Source organism: Lacerta agilis, chromosome 2 (genome assembly GCF_009819535.1).
Source record: "Lacerta agilis isolate rLacAgi1 chromosome 2, rLacAgi1.pri, whole genome shotgun sequence".
Taxonomy (NCBI): Eukaryota; Metazoa; Chordata; class Lepidosauria; order Squamata; family Lacertidae; genus Lacerta; species Lacerta agilis.
This window is the reverse complement of record NC_046313.1, coordinates 106,573,336-106,597,013: the sequence shown is the minus strand read 5'-3', so window position 1 is coordinate 106,597,013 and position 23,678 is coordinate 106,573,336. Positions and strand designations below refer to the sequence as shown.

The 23,678-nt window shown below is 47.3% G+C and overlaps 2 protein-coding genes across 5 annotated transcripts in view; both read right to left on the bottom strand.

Annotated features, from left to right (window-relative positions):
- The window catches only part of VWA7 (von Willebrand factor A domain containing 7), a 38,185-nt gene extending 21,252 nt beyond the window's left edge, over window positions 1-16,933 (bottom strand). The window contains exons 1-7 of one of the 3 annotated variants that reach the window (XM_033141612.1): window positions 16,851-16,933; window positions 11,036-11,332; window positions 9,436-9,717; window positions 6,939-7,035; window positions 5,044-5,190; window positions 3,100-3,295; window positions 2,094-2,263 (exon numbers count right to left, since the gene is read on the bottom strand). In XM_033141612.1, coding sequence (XP_032997503.1) covers window positions 2,094-2,263; window positions 3,100-3,295; window positions 5,044-5,190; window positions 6,939-7,035; window positions 9,436-9,717; window positions 11,036-11,284 — 1,141 coding nt within the window. In that variant the 5' untranslated portion in view covers window positions 11,285-11,332; window positions 16,851-16,933. Of the gene's footprint in view, window positions 1-2,093; window positions 2,264-3,099; window positions 3,296-5,043; window positions 5,191-6,938; window positions 7,036-9,435; window positions 9,718-11,035; window positions 11,333-16,850 lie in introns of those variants that run through there. The other 2 variants (XM_033141613.1, XM_033141614.1) reach the window with 2 other exon arrangements.
- A 5,281-nt stretch (window positions 16,934-22,214) lies between these two features.
- The window catches only part of VARS1 (valyl-tRNA synthetase 1), a 35,799-nt gene continuing 34,335 nt past the window's right edge, over window positions 22,215-23,678 (bottom strand). For both annotated transcript variants that reach the window (XM_033141610.1, XM_033141611.1), the window contains one exon: window positions 22,215-22,425. In XM_033141610.1, the coding sequence (XP_032997501.1) occupies window positions 22,357-22,425 (69 nt within the window). In that variant the 3' untranslated portion in view covers window positions 22,215-22,356. The remainder of the gene's footprint in view (window positions 22,426-23,678) is intronic.

Here is a 23,678-nt window from a genome sequence, read left to right as displayed (position 1 = left end):
GTGAGGTGAGTGGGGCTGGGAGACTTCAGAGAAGTGTGACTAGCCCAAGGTCACCCAGCAGCTACATGTGGAGGAGCGGAGACGCGAACCCGGTTCCCCAGATTACAAGTGCACCGCTCTTAACCACTACACCACAATGGCTTTAAGTGCCATTCGCTGAAAAGGCAGCTACGCAGTCTGTTGGGCACTTCCCAAATCCATCTTTGTCACTGGAGACCCAGTCAACACCTCAGTGACTAGGAGTGCCTTCTGCCAACTTCAGCTGGTAAGGCAGGTGCGGCCATTTATGGACCGGGATAGCTGGGCCACTGTTGTCCACAAGCTGGTACGCTCCAGGCTCGATTACTGCAATGCAGTCGACGTGGGGCTGCCCTTGAGGTTGGTCCGGAAGCTGCGGCTGGCTGATGCAAAACACAGAAGCTCAACGGCTCACTGGGGCAGGACATGGCCAACGTATTAATCTGCTGTTGGAAGAATAGTACTGGCTGCCTATTAGCTACCACGCCAAGTTCGAGGTGTTGGTTCTGGGATATAAAGGCCCTGTAACAGGATGCATGAATGACAGCCTCACCCCTTATACCAGGGGTCCCCAAACTAAGGCCCAGGGGCCGGATGCGGCCCAATCGCCTCCTAAATCCGGTCCTCAGACGGCCCGGGAATCAGCATGTTTTTACATGAGTAGAATGTGTCCTTTTATTTAAAATGCATCTCTGGGTTATTTGTGGGGCCTGCCTGGTGTTTTTACATGAGTAGAATGTATCCTTTTATTTAAAATGCATCTCTGAGTTATTTGTGGGGCCTGCCTGGTGTTTTTACATGAGTAGAATGTGTGCTTTTATTTAAAATGCAACTCTGGGTTATTTGTGGGGCATAGGAATTCACTCATATTTTTTTTCCAAAATATAGTCCGCCGCCCCCCCAAGGTTTGAGGGACAGTGGACCGGCCCCCTGCTGAAAAAGTTTGCTGACCCCTGGCCTTATGCAGTGGTACCTCAAGTTACAAATGCTTCAGGTTACAAACTCCGCTAACCTGGAAGAGTTACCTTGAGTTGAGAATTTTGCCCCAGGATGAGAACGGAAATCGTGTGCCAATGGTGCAGCAGCAGCAAAAGCACGCCTCTAGTTAAGAACAGTTTCAGGTTAAGAACGGACCTCCGGAACGATTTAAGTTCATAACTAGAGGTACCACTGTATGGCCAAACAACCACTATGTCTTGCAGGAGAGGGTCTTTTGCAGACACCATCTTACCAGGAGCTCTGTTCCATACAATTCTGGAAGGGGGTCTTTAGTGGAATTCCTTCTCCTTGAGTATTAGGCAGGTGCCATAAACCCTTCCAAGCCAAGAGCTCTCTCAGCCTGCATCTCTATTGTATTTTAAGATGTTCCTGTTGCCTTATCCCTCCTTATTGGCCCCTCTGGGCTCCTTTGAGAGGAAGGGTAAGCTATAAATTTAATAAATCAATCAGTCAGACCACTGGGTCCGACGAGGTCAGTTCTGTCTACATTGAGCAGTGGCTCTCTGGTGTTTCAAAGGAGAGATTTCTATCAGCCCTACCTACAGGTCCTGGGGACTGACTCTTGGACAGGGAACACTTCTTTCCCTGAGGGGATACCTCAGTTGGTAGAGCATGAGAATTCTTAACCTCAGGTTCGAGTCCCACGTCGGGCAAAAGCTTCCCGCATTGCATGGGGTTGGACTAGATGACCCCTGTGGTCCCTTTCCAACTCTGTGGTTCCGATTCTTTGACCTTCATGTAAAGCAGTTGCTGCTTCACCACTCAGCCAGATACAGTAGTACCTCTGGTTGCGAACAGGATCCGTTCTGGAGCCCCGTTCGCAACCTGAAAGGTCCACAACCTGAAGCGCCGTATCTGTGCATGCACGTGGCACGGTTCGGAGCTTCTGCACGAACGCCGAAACCCGGAAGTAACCCGTTCCGGTACTTCTGGTTTCGGTGCGTTCATAACCCGTAGCGAATGCAACCCGAGGTATGACTGTATGGCCATTCCTCAAATTTAATGAACATGTAATATTCATTTTTTAAAAAACACTTTCCTCCCCACTGAAAATGGGCCCTCATCAACCATCTCACCAGGGTCGTTGAAAGGGACTAAGAGATAGAAATCTGGCTCCTGGAAGGTGCCTCGGCGGGCCGTGATGATCTCCCATGCTTGGCGCTTGGCTGCGCTGATTTCCTCTCCCATGCTTCCTGTGGTGTCCACAACAAAGCTCAAGCCCGTAGCTGGACTGATATCCAGTAGCCTGGAAACAAAACGGCAAGAGCTGTGGCTTAGTCGTTGTCCCTAGAATTGTCAATGTGGCACCTGTGGGCTCAGTGATAACTCTGTTTCCCCCCTCCTGAAGGCCACTAAGGTGCTGGATGAAGGCTCCAGTCTCTTCGGGGGCACGGGTTCGAATCCCACTTCTGCCAGCAAAATTTGTTTTGTTTGGAACGGCTCAGTCGGTAGAGCGTGAGACTCTTAATCTCAAGGTTGTGGGTTCAAGCCCCGCCTCGGGCAAAAGAAGTTGTGAGCCTGTAGACCGGGGACTCAATAGTGCCAAAAAGAAAGAGAGTCCTGAAAAGAAAAAGGTGACAGGAGAAGTGTCGACCTCAGTTTGATCAGAAATCTTTGGCTGCGCAGTTCTGCATTTTTACTCCTTGGCAACCAAGACAGAGAACCCTGCCACCTCAAATGCAAATGCATGACGTACAGCCGTCAATGTCAATTATTCACTTGGAGTTGACGAAGGGTTGGGAGCATTTTAATGGACTGAGGAGAAAGAGAGGGGGCGGGAATGCAGTAACGTTTGGCTTACTTTCAGTTGCTGTATTCCCTCACATTTTTTTTTTAAAGATCATAAATATTATATTTATCTCACGCCTTTTTCTCCCAAAGGAGCCCGGTTTCACTGCTGATTTGTTCGTTGTGTTTATAACTCGTGCTTTAAGCACGATGTTCTACAATTTGTCGTCTTCTATTGTTTGGGATTCATTTGAATGGGAAGCGGCGAAGAAATCCATCCATCGCAGACAACACAGAAATGAGCAGAGCAAGAAGCATTGTGTATACACAGGCTTGCGGAACGGGCAGCGTTACCTCATGAACGGCTTGCTCTTTATTTCCCGCCACAGCTTCTCCAGGAAGTGCACTGAGGCCTCCTGGGCCACGGCAGCTGCTTCCCTGTGCAGGTAATTGTGAGGCGAGAACAAGGAGGACGAGCTGTCCTTATTGATACCACCCCGAGGCTCCCTGTGGCGGCTGTCGTCAAATCTCCCTCCATGGCTGCACTTTCCTGGAAGACAGGGAAATAAGCAAACAGAAGAGAGAGAAAGTAAGACCACCAACCCAACTGGAATTTGTGGAGCAAGAGAGAATTGCTTAAAACAGAGGTCTCCAAACTAAGGCCCGAGGGACTCATTTATCTGGCCCACGGCGAACCCCGCCGCTCGCTGTTACTGGCGCGGCGTGGCGCGGCTGCCCATTTCTGGGTCGAAGAGCACCGGAAATAGTATGTGCGCATGCACAAGCATTATTTCCGGTGCACATCCGGGTTGGAGGAGGCCTGTGCACATGCGCACAAGCTATTTCCAGTGCTCCTCCGACCCAGAAGTGCGCCGGAAATAGCGTGTGCACACGCGTATGGGCGCACGCTCCCCCGCCCTCTGGCCCGCCGCGTGATCGGCACTGGAGACACCGGCCCGAGGCGTGGTAAGTTTGCTGACCCCTGGCTTAAAAGGACCATCATCTACTGCACGGCACACCAAACAGCTCCATTTGCCACCAGATCACTTATTATAATAATAAAAAACAGAATTGCCAGCCAGCATACCAACAAGAACTTACACAGGCCCAGACAGAATTCCATCTTTTTAGATAACTGTGGCAGTAAAAAGGGGAATTATATGAACATAAGATGAACTCTGCTAATGGCCGGGCTAAGCCCAGCAACCTGCTCTTTACACCTGCAAAAAGGATTAATATTGATACACTGGAAGGACAAAAAAAAATACAGCTTCCTTTGATCCATAGAGAGACGACAACTATTGAATGGATTGCTTTTTGAATGAAGATCACGTATGGGCAGATTTAATGATATTTGGAAAGTATTTATCGAAACCATAGTTCGACTCCTTGCTTGTTTGGGTGCGCCAGAGGGGCGGGGCTGGCCCAAGTGTCACCCCCCATCCCCTGGAACACGGGGCAGACCGCCCCCCCTCGCAACGCCCGTTCCTCTCCCTGCCTGCTATTTGCAGCACCTGGTATCTAGAGGCTTACTGCCTCCAACCATGAAGAGAGAACATGCCATTGTGGCTGGCAGCCAGATAGGCATCAATGACACCTACAAGAGAAAATCCCAAGGTTTAACTACGCGCTGTGTGAAGGAAGCCCTGCCTTTCGTCTGCCCCGAATCTTCCAACATTCCGCTTCACACCGTGTCCCCCAGGGTTGTAAAGTGTTGGGTGTTTTGAACTGCCATTTCCCTATAAAGTATTCTTATTCTTATTATTCAGACGGTGATACCCTTCAGGGGCATGGAAGAATCCTGTCCTCCTTTGCAAAGGTTCCTTTGAAAAGCTGCTCCCCATCTTGAGAGCAGGGGGCAGGGTGGGAACAGACATTCTCCACATGCCCAGAAGCAACAAAGAGGAAAACGAAAACAAATAGCTCCTAGTTCCCACCAAGAAACGGAATACACCTTTGCACACTCTCCGGACACCGAGCTGAACTTGTCAGAACGTTTAAATGCAAAAGTTGGCAGCCTTATGCATTTTTAAAAAAACAAGAAGAATCTGTAGGAGTGGGGCAGGAAAGAAAAACCAATCCCGTGAGAATAAACCTGGGAGAAAAAGCGCTTCTCTAAAACAAATTTTCATTCAATTCTAAAGGGTTTCAGTGTGAACTGCTGGAAGATGCACGAGGAATACAAATGAAGAAGAACAAAGCCCTTTGAGTCTTTAATACTAAACACACACACACACACACACACAACCCCATGCCTCAAACAGAGCCTCTCACTGTATTCTGGCAACAAAAGCATACCAATTGGCTTTTCAGGTTGGGCGCCATAGAAACCGGTGGTCAGAAGCCCCTTCTCAAGGAGACCTTCCAATAGGTTTCCCTGACACGTCCAGTCAGAGCAGTCCGTGCAGGTTCGTACGCCGGCTGGAGGGGAACAGGAGAGAAAGCCTCTACTTATTTTATTCGTCCGAACGGTTTATGCAAAAGGTTGTCAAGTAAAAACAGTAGGCATTGAATTATTGATAAAAATCAATCAATTTTAAGAACAAAACAATGTGTCTGGATAAGCCTGCCTCAACAAAGCCTAACGGGGGGGAGGGTCTGCTGCAATGGCTGGAGCAGGCATAGGCAAATTCGGCCCGCCACATGTTTTTTGGGACTACAATTCCCATCATCCCTGACCACTGGTCCTATTAGCTAAGGATGATGGGAGTTGTAGTCCCCAAACACCTGGAGGGCCGAGTTTGTCTATGCCTGGGCTGGAGCTTGAGAGTGAATTCCTGAGCCCTTACAGGACCACCCAGATGATGGGGGCAGCAGCTAAGAGGCCCTGAGGCCCGGATATGCTTGGGTCCTGCAAGGCTGGTTCTGGACACCACAGCATCCGTTCTTATATTTGGGAGGTGGCCAGCTGGGCATCTGTATAGCTTCAGACATCATCTTGTAAAATATATTTCCTACAACAAAATGGTGCTTATTCCTAAATAAATGTGTAAATCAGAAGTAAATTTCATTTAATCCAGCAGTCCTGATGGTGGAATGATTTAAGTGTGGAACATGGGTGGCTCTGTGGTCTAAACCACTGAGCCTCTTGGGCTTGCCAATCGGAAGGTCGGCAGTTTGAATCCCATTGACAGGGTGAGCTCCCATTGCTCTGTCCCAGCTCCTGCCAAGCTAGCAGTTCAAAAGCACACCAGCGCAAGTAGACAAATAGGTAGCACTCCGGCGGGAAGGTAAATGGTGTTTCTGTGCGCTCTGGCTTCCGTCATGCTGTCCTGTTGCAAGCGGCTTAGGCATGCTGGCCACATGACCTGGAAAGCTGTCTGTGGACAAACACCGGCTCCCTCGGCCTGCAAGTGAGATGAGCGCCGCAACCCCATAGTCACCTTTGACTGGACTTAACCGTCCAGGGTTCCTTTACCTTTACCTTTTTACCTTTGTGATTTAAGTGAGTTAAAAAAGACAAAGCTGCATATGCTCAGAGTATGTCTTTTTTTCAGAAGGATTGGCAAACTCCCCCCCCCCTTCCCTTTTCTTCAACATGTCAAGAATGTAGAAGCAATTGCAAAGCACAGGCAGGCAGCAGGAAGAAGAAGAGGGGCCGTGTGCTTAATGAGCACGTACAGTCGACTTGCATGTTACGTATTGCAACTTGCGAATTCAGCTTTACGTGCTTCGCTGAAAAAAAATGTAAAAAATAAAAATAGGGGGTGGGCATCTGAGACAGGGGGGCGTCAGCAATCCTGCCCGCCGTTGCACTCACACTGGGAGAGTGTTTGGAGGTACAGGGAAAATGTGTTTTTATTATATGACATTTTGGCTTTATGCGCTATCCCTGGAATGTAACCGCTATGTAAGTTGATAATACACATGGCTGTTTAAAGACGGTGTGTCTGAGTGTTAGTGTGCACGCGCGCATGTGCACACATGTGTAATTTTAGTTCAGTGTCTAAAATCACCTAGTCTACCCACTGCCTAAGATAGCAAGCAAGCCAGGGACCCAGGAATCCTGGATTCACCCTGCAGATTAAACGAAAGACACAACTCAGTTTCTCTTCCTTCATTTAACTGAGGAGTTCTTGCACCGAGTCTCCAACCTCACCCAGCCCAGTAACCAACAGAATGAATGCTCCCCAAGTTGAGGTGGAAAATAAATTGATGATGATGATGATGATGATGATATTCTAAAACCACACCTTCTGCGATGGACTTGATTTCACGGCCAGGTTGCAGGAGGTGGGGGTGTATCTTCCGATGGCCAAGTTCAATCCAGTTGCTGTGACTGTAGAAATCCTAAACGGAACGGAAGCTTATTAGCGGAGACTGTTTATGCTACGACGGCCGCCTGTACTTTTAGCCCAAAGATGGAAAGTGGAAGCGGCCCCAGCCAAAGACGACTGGCAAACTAAGTTAATGGACTCTGCTGAAATGGTGAAATTAACTGGGAAAACTCAGAAATCAAGAAATCAAGAAATGTTTATTGTGTACTCGCAAAAGTATTGTAAACAGGTTTGCAGGATCTGCCAAGGCATAACGGATTCGGATGGGTAGAGAAGAAAATAAAAGTTCAGACAGTGAGGAAAATAAGCTGGGAAAGCAAGCTACCGTATTTTTCGCTCTATAGGGTGCACCGGACCATAGGGCGCACCTCGTGTTTAGAGGAGGAAACAAGAAAAAAAAAATTTTCTGGTTTTCCTCCTCTAAAAGTCCTGTTTTTTTGAGGATCAGCTAAAAGTTTTGCAGCTTTTTTTGTAAAGGGAAAAGCCCTGGTTGTTGTTTTTTTTTGAGGATCAGCTAAAAGTTTTGCAGCTTTTTTTACAAAGGGAAAAGCCCTGTTTTTTTGAGGATCAGCTAAAAGTTTTGCAGTTTTTTTGTAAAGGGGGAAAAGGAAAGAGGAAAAGCCCCGTTTTTATGGGGTTCAACTCACATTTCTGCAGCTTCTGAAGGAAAGGGAGCCCTTTCTACAGTTTCCAGACAGATAATCTAATCAACCAATCACATGTTGCTGGGGAAACAAACAACCTCCCTCTGCAGCACATTCAAAAAAAGGAGGCCTGGGCAAGGGGGCGGGGCTGAAAGGGAGCCAGGGACACTTATCTCTCTCCCGATCTCTTGCTGATCAGCTGCTGAGCGGGGTCCTTTCAACACTTCCTTTTCTCTTTGTAAAATAATAAGCACGATCTGGTTTTGGCCCCTGGGCAATTCAGCTCCAGGGACCACCATTCGCTCCATAAGACGCACAGATATTTCCCCTTACTTTTTAGGAGGAAAAAAGTGTGTCTTATGGGGTGAAAAATACGGTAGTTAGTTGGAGCAATAATAAAAGAAAGAGTGATATGAGCAAATGCAGTAGAAATGGTGGAAAGAAGAGGACTTAAGCAGAGGATTCTACCCCACCACCTTGATTATGTGACTAACAACGCTAGTTCCTCTGAGCTTGCACTGAGTTCCTTCCCCTCACTGCTAAAGGGCTACAGCTGGCCCACAGCTGATCTTGAGACCCAGAATATATTAATGGGAGAGTTTCCCTCCTGTAAATAGCAGGTGCAGGGAGCCTAATCTGATCAGGGGGACAAAGGATTTAAAAAATACCACACACAGTATCTTTAGTCACATAACACAATACAATAAAATATAAAACATAATGCAAAACAAAGCCGTGTGTGTCGCGTGTAGGAACAATTCTTATCTGCTTCGCTCAGTTGCTGTTTGACTTGAAAAACCACATGGGACATTTTTGAACCAAAAAGGTTAACATTGGCTGGGACATCGTGATGGAATATTTTTGCCACTTTTTTTGTTTTTTAAAAAATACTCTCTTAATTTTGCCCATGGCTTAGAAAACAATAAAACACAATAGGGGAGAAATGGTGAATCACATTTTGATAAGACAGTAGACATAAATAATATAAACAGCAAGTGTTTCTTGTGCTTTGCAGAAGGAATGCAAGCGCAGGGAATGAGTTAAAGGGAAAAGGGTATGCAGAAAAACATAATATAACTCTACAGAAATCATACCATTTTCACATATCTGCCGAGGCTGCTGTCAAGGAGTGCAGCAGCTGTGCCCTGATAGTTTTTGCGTCTTTCATATACAAACCAAAGATTACGGCTAAAACCTGGGAGCCTTTTTAACTTTGGCGCAGGTGACGAATTATGAGAACCCTGTGCTGTAGATCTAAAAAGGTAAAGGGACCCCTGACCATTAGGTCCAGTCGTGTCCGACTCTGGGCTTGCGGCGCTCATCTCGCTTTATTGGCCGAGGGAGCCAGCATACAGCTTCCGGGTCATGTGGCCAGCATGACAAAGCCGCTTCTGGCGAACCAGAGCAGCGCACGGAAACGCCGTTTACCTTCCCGCCTGAGTGGTACCTATTTATCTACTTGCACTTTGACGTGCCTTCGAACTGCTAGGTGGGCAGCAGCAGGGACCGAGCAACGGGAGCTCACCCTGTCACAGGGATTCGAACCGCCGACCTTCTGATCAGCAAGCCCTAGGCTCTGTGGTTTAACCCACAGCGCCACCCGCGTCCTACAATGAACAGAGACCCCCTAGAATGGATTTCAACCCTGCTTTCGACAAAGAAGGCTAGATCAAATCAGGGCTAGGGCCAAACATGTTAAGTTCTCTACCTCAAAGCCAAATGCCACCTTCCCCTACTACTTCTACCTCCTCCTACATTTCGGTAAGCACCTGTAAGGTATGGAGCAGCTGCCCCAGCTTGCCCCGGGCGATGACGTACTGCTCCGAACGCACAGCTTGGAGGATCTCTTTGCGGGTTTTCAACAGCCAGCTGTTCGTGGAGTGGATGAGCTCAGAATCGAAGTGGAGCACAGGGTCGTCCCGCGTGGTGTTCGTGAAGTCCATGGCGGCATTGGCGTTGGCCACCTGGGCGATAGCCCCGCGGAAGCGCTTAGCCGACACCTCGGGACCGTAGAAAGCAGCGAAGATGTCGTCAGCCAGGAGGGTCCTGCCCTAGGTGAGAGACAGGGAGGGAAATCTGATTGGGAGCACCCTTGGGGGCAATAGATATTGGTCATAATATAGACATGGAAGCATGGGAACGGCTGTGGAACAGGGATATAAAATTTCCAGCATGCTATGGTTTAAGGGGAAATTGTATGGAAGTGATATATTGATGGTATCTAACACCGAGTAAACTGGCAAAAATGTATAAAACTACCGGTAAATCAAGTAAGTGTTGGAAATGTAAAGAGAAAGAAAGCTCTTTTGATCGTATGTGGTGGTCTTGTAGTAAAGTTAAGGCTTACTGGGAAATGATATACAATGAAATGAAAAGGATGTTTAAAATAACGTTTGTTTAAAAAAACAACAGAAGCCTTTCTCTTGGGAATAATAGAAGAAGAAGTGTGCATGCACACAAAAGCTCATACCAAGAACAAACTTAGTTGGTCTCTAAGGTGCTACTGGAAGGATTTTTTTTATTTTTTATTTTGTTTAGAAGAAGAGCTTGGATTTGATATCCCGGTTTATCACTACCGAAGGAGTCTCAAAGCGGCTCACATTCTCCTTTCCCTTCCTCCCCCACAACAAACACTCTGTGAGGTGAGTGGGGCTGAGAGACTTCAGAGAAGTGTGACTAGCCCAAGGTCACCCAGCAGCTGCATGTGGAGAAGCGGAGACGCGAACTCGGTTCCCCAGATTACGAGTCTACCGCTCTTAACCACTACACTCCCATGATCCCTAGCTAACAGGACCAGTGGTCAGGGATGATGGGAATTGTAGTCCCAAAACATCTGGGGGGCCAAGTTTGCCTATGCCTGCCCTAACCCTTACTTACGATTTCAGCCCCCCACCCCACCCCTAGGCTAGCATTAATTTATTTCATTTATTCATTAAATTTAAATACAGCCATAAACGCTGGGGACTCAGGGCAGTTCGCAGGGGGAAAATCAAGATATAAAACCACAAAATACATAATAATAATAATCCCGCCACAAAAAAACACATTTCAAAAGGGCATAGGATATAAATCAGATCAACCAAAGGCCTGGTTAAAAAGGAACAGTTTTTGCCTGGCGCCTAAGGGTGTATAATGAAGGCGCCAGGCAAACTTCCCTGTGGAGAGCATTCCACAGACGGGGAGCCAGTGCAGAGAAGGCCCTGTTCTTGTGTTGACATCCTCCGGACCTATCGAAGAGGAGGCACACGAAGGCGAGCTTCAGAAGATGATCTCAGGGTCCGGAAAGGTTCATATGGAAAGAGCTCTGTTTGTCACTAGGGCAGCCCTGCTGGTGTCCAGACCCGCGCCCCGCGCCCCCGTTCCTCTCACCTTGAAGTCCTCCTCCCGGATACGTTTCCCCTTGGTGGGATGCTGCATCTCCACAAAGATGCGCAAGGTGACATTGAGAATGGCCTCTTCAGTCATGTCCTGGTGGGTGACAGAGTCCCAGGTGAAAGCCATGGTGCGAGACCAGAAGTTGGGGAAGAAGGCGTGGGCTCCTCGCGGAGGCAAATACAGCGGCGGCGGTGGCAGCAGCAGCCACAAGAGGCACCGGAACCAGGCCAGGGGGTGGTCCATATTGGATGCATTTATCAGGAAGAACAAGAATCCAAGGAAACAGTAAACCTAAAAACAAGCCAGAAAGCAATTCAGAAACCAATTTCCAAACCATTCAGACCTCACCTGGAATACTGTGTCCAGTTCTGGGCACCACAGTTCAAGAAGGATACTGACAAGCTGGAACGTGTCCAAAGGAGGGCAACCAAAATGGTCAAAGGCCTGGAAACGATGCCTTATGAGGAACAGCTTAGGGAGCTGGGTATGTTTAGCCTGGAGAAGAGAAGGTTAAGGGGTGATATGATAGCCATGTTCAAATATATAAAAGGATGTCATATAGAGGAGGGAGAAAGGTTGTTTTCTGCTGCTCCAGTGAAGAGGACACGGGGCAATGGATTCAAACTACAAGAAAGAAGATTCCACCTAAACATTAGGAAGAACTTCCTGACAGTAAGAGCTGTTCAACAGTGGAATTTGCTGCCAAGGAGTGTGGTGGAGTCTCCTTCTTTGGAGGTCTTTAAGCGGAGGCTTGACAGCCATCTGTCAGGAATGCTTTGATGGTGTTTCCTGCTTGGCAGGGGGTTGGACTGGATGGCCCTTGTGGTCTCTTCCAACTCTATGATTCTAAGATTCACTTTTCAAACTCGCTACATCACAAAAGGAATTGCTTCCCTGAGTAAATAAGAAACTCAAGGACATCTTTTACAGCAGGAGCGGACTGACTTTAGTCTCGTTTGGGTGCACTTTATTTTTCCACCCGAATCCCATGATGCACTTTAAATTTATGGTGCAATAATGCCTACTCAGGATCTTCTCATCCCAAACTGTAACTAACCTGTATTTGGTGATCCTGAGTAGGCACTCTTGCTCAAGAACCGTAAGGAGTGCTTTGCTGGCTCAGGCCCAAAGTCAACTGTTTTTGACTCCACAGCATTCTCTGCTCTGCTGGTGGTTTCTCCTCCTCCTAACCGCTGCTTTGCAGGAGCGGCTTCTGCTAGGATAGATTTGAGACTCCTTACAGGAATTGTCACCTGTGCGCAGCTAAACAATCACAGGATCTTACCTGGACGGCACAACAGCCCACTTCACTTATCTTTTCATGTGTGAATGTGGCCGCCCCCCTTGCAAATAACAACAATGTACCAGCCATTAACTAAACGTTCTCTGGAGTCTGGACTATTCACTGGCCTGCTGTGAGATGAAGGATGACCGCCATTCTCTTCTTACAAACCATTGATATTTTCATGCTAGATAAACCTGAACGGAACTCCTTCTCACCTAACAAGGGCTTCAGCCCGAGGCTGCATGAAATACATACACACACACACACACACACATACAAAAACACGCAGTGGAATCCGTGGTATCTTCTCTTTTTGGTGGTCTCTTGTGTTCCCCCCCCCCTCCTTCACGCAAACTCTGCACATTGACCGTTGAGATCTGTGCCATTTCTTAGAACTCAGCTGGCAAGGAAAGCAGCTTGGGTTGAGAAGATAACAGCTCTGGCTACACTCCTGGATAACACACACGCCCCAAACTGGGAGGGGGGGGGCGGAATGGCACAGAGAAACAGCCAGGATCGCGCATGCTGCTGAGAGCACATGAATCCAAGTTCACAACGTTCCCAAGCATGGCTGCTTCCTTCCCCCCAGTTTGGATCTGATATCCCGCATTATCACTACCCAAGGGAGTCTCAAAGCGGCTTTCCCTTCCTCCCCCACAACAAACACTCTGTGAGGTGAGTGGGGCTGAGAGACTTCAGAGAATTGTGACTAGCCCAAGGTCACCCAGCAGCTGCATGTGGAGGAGCGGAGGCGCGAACCCGGTTCACCAGATTATGAGTCCACCGCTCTTAACCACTACACCACACTGGCTCTCCTTCATCCACGGAACAGAGGAAGCTACCTTATATAGGCAGACCACCTGGCCATGGAACTAAACCAATGTCAACACCGACGGGCAACAGCTGTCCGGGATTTCAATCAGAGGAGATTATCAGCCCCACCTGGATTACAAGACACCATGAAGGAAGGCACATTCTCTCACATGTGGTGGGTGTGTAAGACATTCTGGGAAATGATATATAATGAATTGGGGGGGAAATGTTTAAAATAACTTTTGTAAAAAAGAAGATGAAGAAGCTTTTTTTTATTAGGAATTCTAGGTACCGACATTCCAAGGGAACAGAAAATACTTTGCATGTATGCCAGTGTTTTTCAACCTTTTTTGGGCAAGGGCACACTTGTTTTATGAAAAAAATCACGAGGCACACCACCATTAGAAAACGTTAAAAAATTTAACTCTGTGCCTATATTGACTATATATAAAGTAATTCTCTTGAATAGGAATCAAATAAACACAATTTTTCCCACGGCACACCAGGCAACATCTCGCGGCACACTAGTGTGCCACGGAACAGTGGTTGAAAAACACTGATGTATGCGACAACAGCCACATGGATGTTGCTAGCCCAGAGATGGAAAGAAGACAGAGTCCCTATGTTCTCCCCCTAGGCCACTAGGGGTGTGTGTATATAGTTCATTCTGCTGCAGTTTTCACTCAGGTCCGCATATGCAAAAGAGGGATTGTAAAGTGACGCTCAGGGATTGGTTAACTACAGAAAGTTGTTACTGTTGCTTTGTAGCTGAGTTCTATATAAGCAGACTGCTGAGGCCTTCAGCTCACTTCTGTTCCAGCCTGAGAATAAACAAGAGCTGCTTGGAAATCACTGTGTCGTCTGCTGTGTCCACCCACAACTTAACACCCTACCACAGAGGAATGGCAAACCAAGCTATTAGACTATGCTGAAATAGCAAGACTGACTGGGAAATGCTCAGGAACCAAGCAGACCAAAAATTCAACAAAGAATGGGAAAAAATCATAATTTATCTAGGAGACCACTGTAAGCAGATGAAAACATTTGCAAGATTTTAATAACCCTTGAAACGTAGCGAAATTTATGGGCAATATGGAGAGACACAAAATATGGACTATGATATAATATGCAGCTGAGAGGGTGCACAATAGGACCCGTGGAAGAGAAGGCGGGAAGTCCAGAGATTTGGAGAAATCTCTAAATGTGGATATGTAATTTGGATTGTCATAATTTTATATTTGTAAAACCAAATAAAATTATAAAAAAGAACAAGATACAAGTCACCATGCATTGAACCGGGGACCTTTTGTGTTCAAAGCTGGGCCTCTACCAGTGAGCCACAGCCCTTCCTAACAAGTTCCGTTTGGTCAAAAGATTGTTGTAGATACACCAGCTTATGCCTCTCAACCTTTTAAAGGCCTCTAAGCCAGAGGGCACCGGGGCACCACCCTATATTGTAGCAGAGAGTCCCGTAAGTTACATGCTGTTATGAAGTCTCTCTGTCTGTTTGTCTCTTCTTTGGTCCATCCTGACTACCGCTGGTCAATTTTGTTAGGCATCCCCAAGTTCCAGAGCTATGAGAAAGGACCTCCCAAAAACTTGCCCTATTTACCGTACATTCTCCACACCATTAGCAATTCTTAAAACATCAGTCTTCCCACTTAAGCAGGGCAGACTCCACTTCCCGCCAGCTCCTGCCCATTGAGGCTAATCGGAGTCTAACAATTATCCGGAGGCTCAGTTAATCTAGCAATTATCTGGAGGACCCAATCCCTGATTTTAGGGAAAGCGCTCCATGCTGGGCCTGGGGGGGAGGGGATAGAAGTTGCAGCCCGAAACTTCTGAAGGGAGCCATGTTAGCAAAGACTGCCCTATACCAACTGCAAATCTGGAACAAGGGGGCCAGTTTGTTTGTTTATTAAAAACTCTATTTTTTTAAATAAAAGGCAATAGTTCAACACAGCTTATGCTATGATACAATTCGCTAAAAGGAGCCACGTCTCCTTGTTTCGTTTTTTTGCTGTCAGGCTATACCTCTGGAAATATCTGTTTACATTTGCTACAGCAAAACCACATCGACCTTATCTTGTAGAAAGCAACTTGCGCCATTGCCATAAGGATAACGTTCTTAATAATGTGTATCTGAAGAAGTGTGCATGCACACGAAAGCTCATACCAAGAACAAACTTAAGTTGGTCTCTAAGGTGCTACTGGAAAGAATTTTTTTTATTTTGTTCTTAATAATGGCACACTAAGTGCTTTTGTTTCATTGACCCCTATATTCACCACTGGGCAACGGCGAATAACTGCGTTCAACAATGTTTGCTATGACCTGCGGCCATGAGAATAAGTTACCCACCTGAGATTTATAGGCAATTAAGTAGCAGGAGGAGGACAGCCTGCAGAACGGCGTGTGCTACACAAGCTGCACCCACCCCCTTTGCAGCTTTCAACGCACAACACAGGAATAGCAACACACACTTCACTGTTATATGGTTACACATGGACAAGCAAAATGGGAACAAACACACAAGTCAATAGGCAGCACTGTAGCTAAGGGAGGCTAGCCAGATTTTTTTGCCCCGTGTGAAGCCTCCAGAGGGGCACCATTGAGGCCCCCAGCCTGTGTGTGTGTGTGTGTGTACACAAATGCACATGGGGTGGAGTGCCAAACCAGGTGAAGTAAAGCCTAGTTTTGCCCCTGCAATAGGAGCTGTTCAGGCACCGGGTCGCCCTGCAATTTGAGCCTCCTGCATCACTACCTGTTTACATTTTTAGCAATGATACAACAAGAGACAATTACACATAGCAAAAATAAATTTTAAAAAATTCACACCCTCCAACATTTATCTGATGGAAATTGGGATGTCCTGCTCAATTATTATTATTATTATTAATAATAATAATAATAATAACAACAACAACAACCCTGTCCATCTGATTGGGTTACAGGTAGGTAGCCGTGTTGGTCTGCCATAATCAAACAAAATAAAAAATAAAAAATCCTTCCAGTAGCACCTTAGAGACCAACTAAGTTTGTTCTTGGTATGAGCTTTCGTGTGCATTTCAGTGTATCTGCAGAAGTGTGCATGCACACGAAAGCTCCTACCAAGAACAAACTTAGTTGGTCTCTAAGGTGCTACTGGAAGGAATTTTTTTTATTCTTTATTTTTATCTGACTGGGTTGTCACTCTGGGCAGCTTCCAACGTATATAGAAAACATAATAAAATATTAAACTTTACCCAAAAAAACCCAACAACTTTCCTATACTGGGCTGCCTTCAGATGTCTTCTAAAGATTGTATATTTGCTTATCTCCTTGGCTTGGGGGTCTCGCATACCTCCACAATACCCTCCCGCGTTTCTCCAATGAAAATAGGGTCGTCCCAATGAAAAGCGGGACATTCCTAGATCAAATCAGAAACGGCTTCTGTGAATCCGTGGCTGTCCCTGGAAAAGAGGGACACTTGGAGGGTCTGAAAAAGTATTAAATGGGTTAACGGGTTTCCTAGGGAAAGTGAGGTCCAAAACCAGAGCCTAAATCTTTTTTTTTTTTTAAGCTGAAGACGACGACAGCTTGTTGACACTTACTGATCAAAACAAACACAAACACGATCCCCTGGGATGGCACTCCGCCCTTTTATCAGATCTCCCCAGCCCCAAACTCTTCGCCGCTCCCTCCAAGATGCCCTAAAAGGACGCCAGACCTACCGGGCAGGTTTCAGCCACAGGAATTGACTCAGAAGCAGCTCACCTGTCGCGGAGGAGAAGTCCCGGGAATGAGCGGGGAGCGCGTGGGGGAGGGAGAGAGCTTTAGGATCTATCCTCCCACGCCTCGGCAATGCGGGGGTGGGGGTGGGGGTGTTGGTGTTGTTGCCTCCGCGGGCGCCGCCCCTCCGCCGGGACACCGGATCTCCCGCCCCTATTAATAGAGGGCAAGAAGAAGTAGGTACGATGCCAGCCGGTGCCGCCGCCGCCGCTGCAGTCACGGGCTATAATTACAGCGCACGTGAACGGAGGAGGAAGGGAGAGAGTAGGAGGGAAAGGGCGGGGCGCACAGATAAAGCCCCCGGGTCCTGCCTGGGGGACCCAGGCGTCCGGGCTTGCCTTCCCCCACGCACCCACCCGCCACCGCTCAGAAACCACCCGCCTCCCCGGGCGAGGCTCTCCACCTGTTTTTTATTTTCCTGGATGCGCCCTTAAAGGCAGCGCGGAGAGATCCTGCAGGTGCAAAATGCGCATTCCCCCATCATCGCTTCATCATTTCTTCTCCCAAGGACTAAGCCGGCCGGGGTTTATGTTTAAAGCGCAGGAGCAAGGCCTGTGTAATAAAATAATAATAATAATAATAATAATAATAATAATAATAATAATAATAATAATAATAATAATGTAAAATCTTGGCCCCACCCCCCGTGATCCCGCCGACCCGGGCTGTGAAACTCACCACCACCCCAGCTGACCTATTAAATGCTCGGCCCCGTCCCGCGTACACTGTCTTACAAAGAGGTTTTTGTTTTTTGCACGGGGGCGCTTATTCCCACTAATCCCAAGAACTGCGCGTCTCGTTCTCTCCTTCCCCTCCAAATAAATAAAATAATCCAGTAATTCGAGGGAAGGGCAGGGGGGTGCCGGTCCTCCATATGCAACAGTGGACTGGCCTTGCAGTTGAAATTTAGACCCCATCTGCATTCATTCATTTAATACATGGGCGTAGCCGGCGGCGGGGCAGGGAAGGGCAGCTGCCCCCCCCCCACTTCATCAATAAAATGACATAGCAATCTGAGGTTCTGCCCCCACTCCCTAACAAAAGGCCTGCCCCCCCCCCAAAAAAAAATCCTGGCTACGCCCATGATTTAATAATATATCACCTTTGCCTTCCGAGGATCTCGGAGGTTGTGTACACGGTTCTCCTCACAGCAACCCTGCGAGGTAGATTAGGCTAAGAGATGGCGACCGGCCCCAAGTCACCAAGCGATGCTTCATGGCCGAGCAGAGTTTTGAACCCTGGTCTCCCAGGTCCTAGTCCAACACTCTTTAACCATTACGCTACACTGACGTAATGGTAGCATCGTACCCCTTCCACTCCCCCCCCCCCACAAAAAACTTGGGAGCTGTAGTTTGTTAATCATGCTGAGAACTGTTATGAGGCCCCTCAGCGGACAAGATGCGCGGGGGCCACAGATCTGGCCCCCAAGGAATTGTCGCCAACTGCTGCTGCTGCTGTGCACTCCTTGGAGACTGGATCTGTGCCCCCCACCCCACCCAGTGCCACCTCCACAGCAGCCTCAGGGGCTGTTTTCCCCCCACTTCTAGGGAGGAAATGTCAGGGCTGCCCTTTGGGGTATCCTGGGCTCTGCGCCCACCTAGTGGGATTCAGAGCAGTTCACTAACCCCACCCCCACAATAGCCTTTGATTCCCACTTCAACTACTGTATAGGTCTGTATAGCATTCAGCAATCTCTCGCCATGATGAATTGCATGACTATTGCAGACCAACACGGCTACCCACCTGTAACTGCATGGGTCAGGATATGGGTGGTTTGAGTTCCACCACCCTTTTAAATTTTTTAATTTATACTTTTCAGATTTATACATTTCACTGATTTTACAATCATTTTGACATTTTCAAACTCAACTTCCTTCCCCCTCTTTTTTGTGGTTCCTTAATTTTTTTTAAATATCTTCTGCATATCCAAATTCACTTATCTTACTCATTTATCTATCTTATTTAGAATCCTAGAACCATAGAGTTGGAAGAGACCACAAGGGCCATCCAGTCCAACCCCCTGCCAAGCAGGAAACACCATCAAAGCATTCCTGACAGATGGCTGTCAAGCCTCTGCTTAAAGACCTCCAAAGAGGAGACTCCACCACATTCCTTGGCAGCAAATTCCACTGTCGAAGAGCTCTTACTCTTATGTAACTGCAGATTATTACAACAATCCTGCAAGTGTTTTTGTCTGTTTACAATTTATTTGTAAATATTCAATAAACCATTTCCACTCTTTTATAAAATAAAGTTTGTTATCTTGATTTCTTATTCTTCCAGTAAGTTTCGCCATTTCTGCATATTCCATAAGTTTCTGTGTCCATTCTTCTTTTGCTGGGACGACTTATTTCCATTTTGGGGCAAGTAACATTCTCGCAGCTGTAGTCGCATACATGATTAAGTTTCTATACAATTGAGGTAGTTCTGTCCCTATAATTCCCAAGAGAAAGGCTTCTGGGTTTTCTTACAAACGTTATTTTGAACATATATTTCTTTTCCATTTCATTGTATATCATTTCCCAGTAAGCCTTATGAGTTCCACCACCCTTGTTCTTGATGTGTGTCTTTATTTCCAGCTTGTTCCCCTTCCCTGGCCATTTTGTGGTCTGCCTCAGGTGTCAAAATGTCTTGAGCCGGCCCTGATTCCCCTACCATTCCCGGGGGTGGTTTAACAGGTCAACATCTCCTCTCAAGGAACAGCATCCTGGCATGGAAATTAGAGCAGGTGAATCTTATTTCCCCCAGAATACAGTGCTTCCCAGGTGTGTTTGTTAAAAAAGAGCCATCTTTCACAGTTCCAGTTACAGGTAAGTAGCCGTGTTGGTCTGCCATAGTCAAAATAAAATAAAATAAAATAAAAAATTCCTTCCAGTAGCACCTTAGAGACCTTAGACACGAAAGCTCATACCAAGAACTTAGTTGGTCTCTAAGGTGCTACTGGAAGGGATCTTTCACAGTGACAGAGTAGGCCCCAGAGTCAACTCCCGGCATCTTCAAGTAGGACTGGACATGCCACCCCCGACTGAAACTCTGGCTAGCTGCTGCCAGCCAGTGTATGAAATACCGAGCTAGGTGGACCAGTAGTGTAGCTCTGGAAGCAGCTGGTCAAATGTCAGCCTCCTGGGCTCTCTAGGGAGAGAACAGGCCCCCTTGTGTGCTGACAAGGAGGGCAAGTTTGTTTGTTTTTTAAAGTACACCCAAGCATTCTCCATCACACACTCCTCTGCGTTACGGCTAACCCACAAGAGAGCCATTTTCGCCCACTAGGGACAACAAGGTTCTTACGCATTAACCTAAGTGGATTCTTGGCTCAGGAGATGGAACTGAGTCATCATGGCGAGAGATTGCTGAATGCTTACAGGGTGAGCTGTGAGAGGAGCAGAGGAGGCAGGACTAGCAGACAAAGAGGCACAGAGCCCAAATTTTCTGGGGTACTTGGGTGATAAGATTTAGGTTTGGCTGTCAAGTTAGGTACAAGATGTGTGTGAGAGAACTTGAGTTACCAAGCAGTCGCCGAGCTGTGCTTTTTCCCCAGCACCTAGATGCGCAGTTGCAAATGTTTGCAGCCCTGCTGTGCGAAGTTTTGCCAACTATATAATTCCATCAAACGAAGTTTAAGGGCGCAGCTACAGAAGCAGAATAATTATGGAGCGATTCAGAAACCTTGCTGAAATACATATATGTGTGTATCTTGCTATTAGAAATATTTTGGGCAATTTAAAAGTTCTTCAGCTGGCACGTGAATGTACTCAGGAGAGAGAGAGAGAGAGACGTGATTAAACATTTGAAAGTTTTGAGGACCGGGACATTCCTGAGTGGATAAACTTACCACAGGTTCACGGGCAGAGGATGGGACAGGCAGAGCCTTTTAGCTAAAACTGGGGGGCGGGAAGCATAGACTTCTTCAAATAACTTAAGGGCTGTCACATGGAAGACGGAGCAAGCTGGTTTTCCTCTCCTCTGGAGTGTCGGAACCGAAATAATGGCTTCAAGTTACAAGGAAGGAGATTCTGGCGAAACGTCAGAAAGAACTTTCTGAGAGTTAAGAGCTCTTTGGCAGTAAGAGCTGTTTGACAGTGGAACAGACTCCCTTGGGAGGTGGTGGACTCTCCTTCCTTGGAGGTTTTTAAGCAGAGGTTGGATGGCCATCTGTCAGGGATGCTTTAGTCGAGATGCCAGCATTGCAGGGGGTTGGACTAGATGACCCTCAGGGGTCCCTCCCAACTCTTATGATTCCATGTCTATGGAAAGCACATCATGCTGAAGTGGGAGACCCACCATTTCGCCATGCCTTTTGCAGCACATTCTTAAAGGGGCCATATTTTTTTTTGATGTTTTGGTGTAGGAGGGGTCCGTTTCACCACCAGAATAATTATTTCTGTTCTGTTATGCAGCACCAGAAGAGGTTTTTTTTTTTAACGTGTTATACGTTTCTTGAAGAGCTCTGGGTAACAAGCGACTAACAAGTCTAATCATAATAATAGCAGCAATAAGATTACATAGAAATGCTATACAAGTTCGACCAAGGTTGGGGGGGGGGGCACCAAGAACACCATGTGTGAATTTGCCATTAGGACTGTGTGGGCATCACAGTTAGGGAGTAGACATAAAAGAAAAAGAAAAATGTCCCCAATATCTCGTGCTGCTCAACAAAAAAACACTAAGCGTCTAGTCTTTTAGGACTGCAAAATATATTCCTGAAGTATATTGGGAACGGACTCTGCCTTCTGAAAGAGGTGGATGAGTTAAGATGATCGGGTTTTGAGCTGCTATATGATCAGTAAAAAAAATTACACATGCACAATGCAAATTTGTATGGTTTTATAGTGAATTGCACTGTTCTCGGTAATTAAGTGCAGAAATAAATTAAGCACCAGGTAAACATGGTCTTGACTCAACTCCAAACAGATCCACAGCATTGACTCCAATCCTATGCAGAGCAGACCTGCTGAAATGAATGAGCCTAAGTTAGACATGTCCATTAGCTTCAATGGGTTTACTCTGAGTAGGACAAGCCTTGGCTACAGCCCTGTCTACCTTTAATTGAGCACTCCTTATTTTATTACCCTTTGTTTGATTGCAGGTGGATGTACAAAACAACTCCACTAAACCTTTGCATTTGAATGCTCTGAGACATCGATGGCCCATTCACACATACCGAGTCATCACTTGAGGGCTGCAGCAAACAAGTGACCAGTGCCAACATGTGAACCTGCCTGCAGACCCAAAGGGCTAGGCATCCCCTGCTTGGCCATGCCTTGCATTCCCTTGCTTCTTTACACACCAATGACACCGCAACATTCTAACTCAGCAAAATATTTTAATGTCTCTGCAGAAAATAGAATAAACCAAGGAGAGCAGAACCGAAGACGAGTCTTCTTTTCTCAAGGTGAAAGGGCTTAACGTTCTCCTCTCCCTCCCATCCACCCCTTAGGATAAACGTATTCAGAGCATCTTCTTGAAGTTCTCAATGGCTTCTTCTGACTTCCGCAATTCAGTCTCACTTTGTTTCAGCTGGGGAAAGGGGAAAAAAACCAAACATTTTTTTTTCCATTTACAGATAGGTAGCCGTGTTGGTCTGCCATAGTCAAAACAAAATAAAAAATAAAAAAATCCTTCCAGTAGCACCTTAGAGACCAACTAAGTTTGTTCTTGGTATGAGCTTTCGTGTGCATGCACACTTCTTCAGATACACACATTTTTTCCCCATCATTCCTCCCCATTCCTAGAATGGGCTCCACAAGCTACGTGGGGTCCCTGATGACACAGCGTCAACATGAGCAAAGCAGATGCGTGAGGGAGGCGTAAGCAACACACTTTTTATTTAATTAAAGCAGCTGAGACTAATGGCCTGGCAAGGCCACTGCGTGTCCTAAAACCCAAGAGAGAAATCCTTCCTCAACCTCGGCCCTCCAGATGTTTTGAGACTACAGTTCCCATCATCCCTGACCGCTGGTCCTGCTAGCTAGGGATCATGGGAGTTGTAGGCCAAAAACATCTGGAGGGCTGAGGTTGAGGATGCCTGTCCTAGGGCATAGGAAGCCTGTTGAATGCTCGTGTTCAGCACAGGAAAGCTTGAGGAGCCACAGTAAACAGGTTTGCAATTTGGGAGTCCTCCCAGATACAGTTTAACATTGGATTAGGGTGGCAGCAGTGGCTGGGGGGCCAGTGGCGTAGGGAGGGGGACGAAGGGGGCAGGGAGCCCCGGGTAACACCCTGGAGAGGGTGACACTCTGGGCGCCCCTCCCTGGCTCACCTCCACCTGGATGGGCTTGCTCGGGGCTTGCCTGCCGGCAGCGCGCCACATCCCAGCACGGATGCGTCATATGCACACTGCGCATGCGTGCTGGGAGCGAAACTATGCCCCCCGGGTGCTTCCGGGTTTGCCGCCCCAGGTAGCCGGGTGGCTTCCTCCGCCCCTGTGGGGGGCATTTGCCCAGCCGAGACGGGTGAGCTGCCTGCACCTTTTTTTTGAGGAAGTCAGATGCGGCTGCACACCTTCGTCCTAAGGTTGGGAACCTCAGGTCTGCTAGTCAAATGCAGCCCTCTTCAGCCTCTGATCCCAGCCCTTGGGATTCTCCCTAGGCACCACCCATAGGGTGGCTCTGCTCTGTGCCCTCGTAGATTCATAGAATTGTAGAGTTGAAAGGCACCACAAGTATCATCTGGTCCAATTCCCTGTATTGCAGGAACCTCCTGCCCAACGTGGGGCTCGAACCCACAACCCTGAGATCGCAAGTCTCATGCTCTACCGACTGAGCTATCCC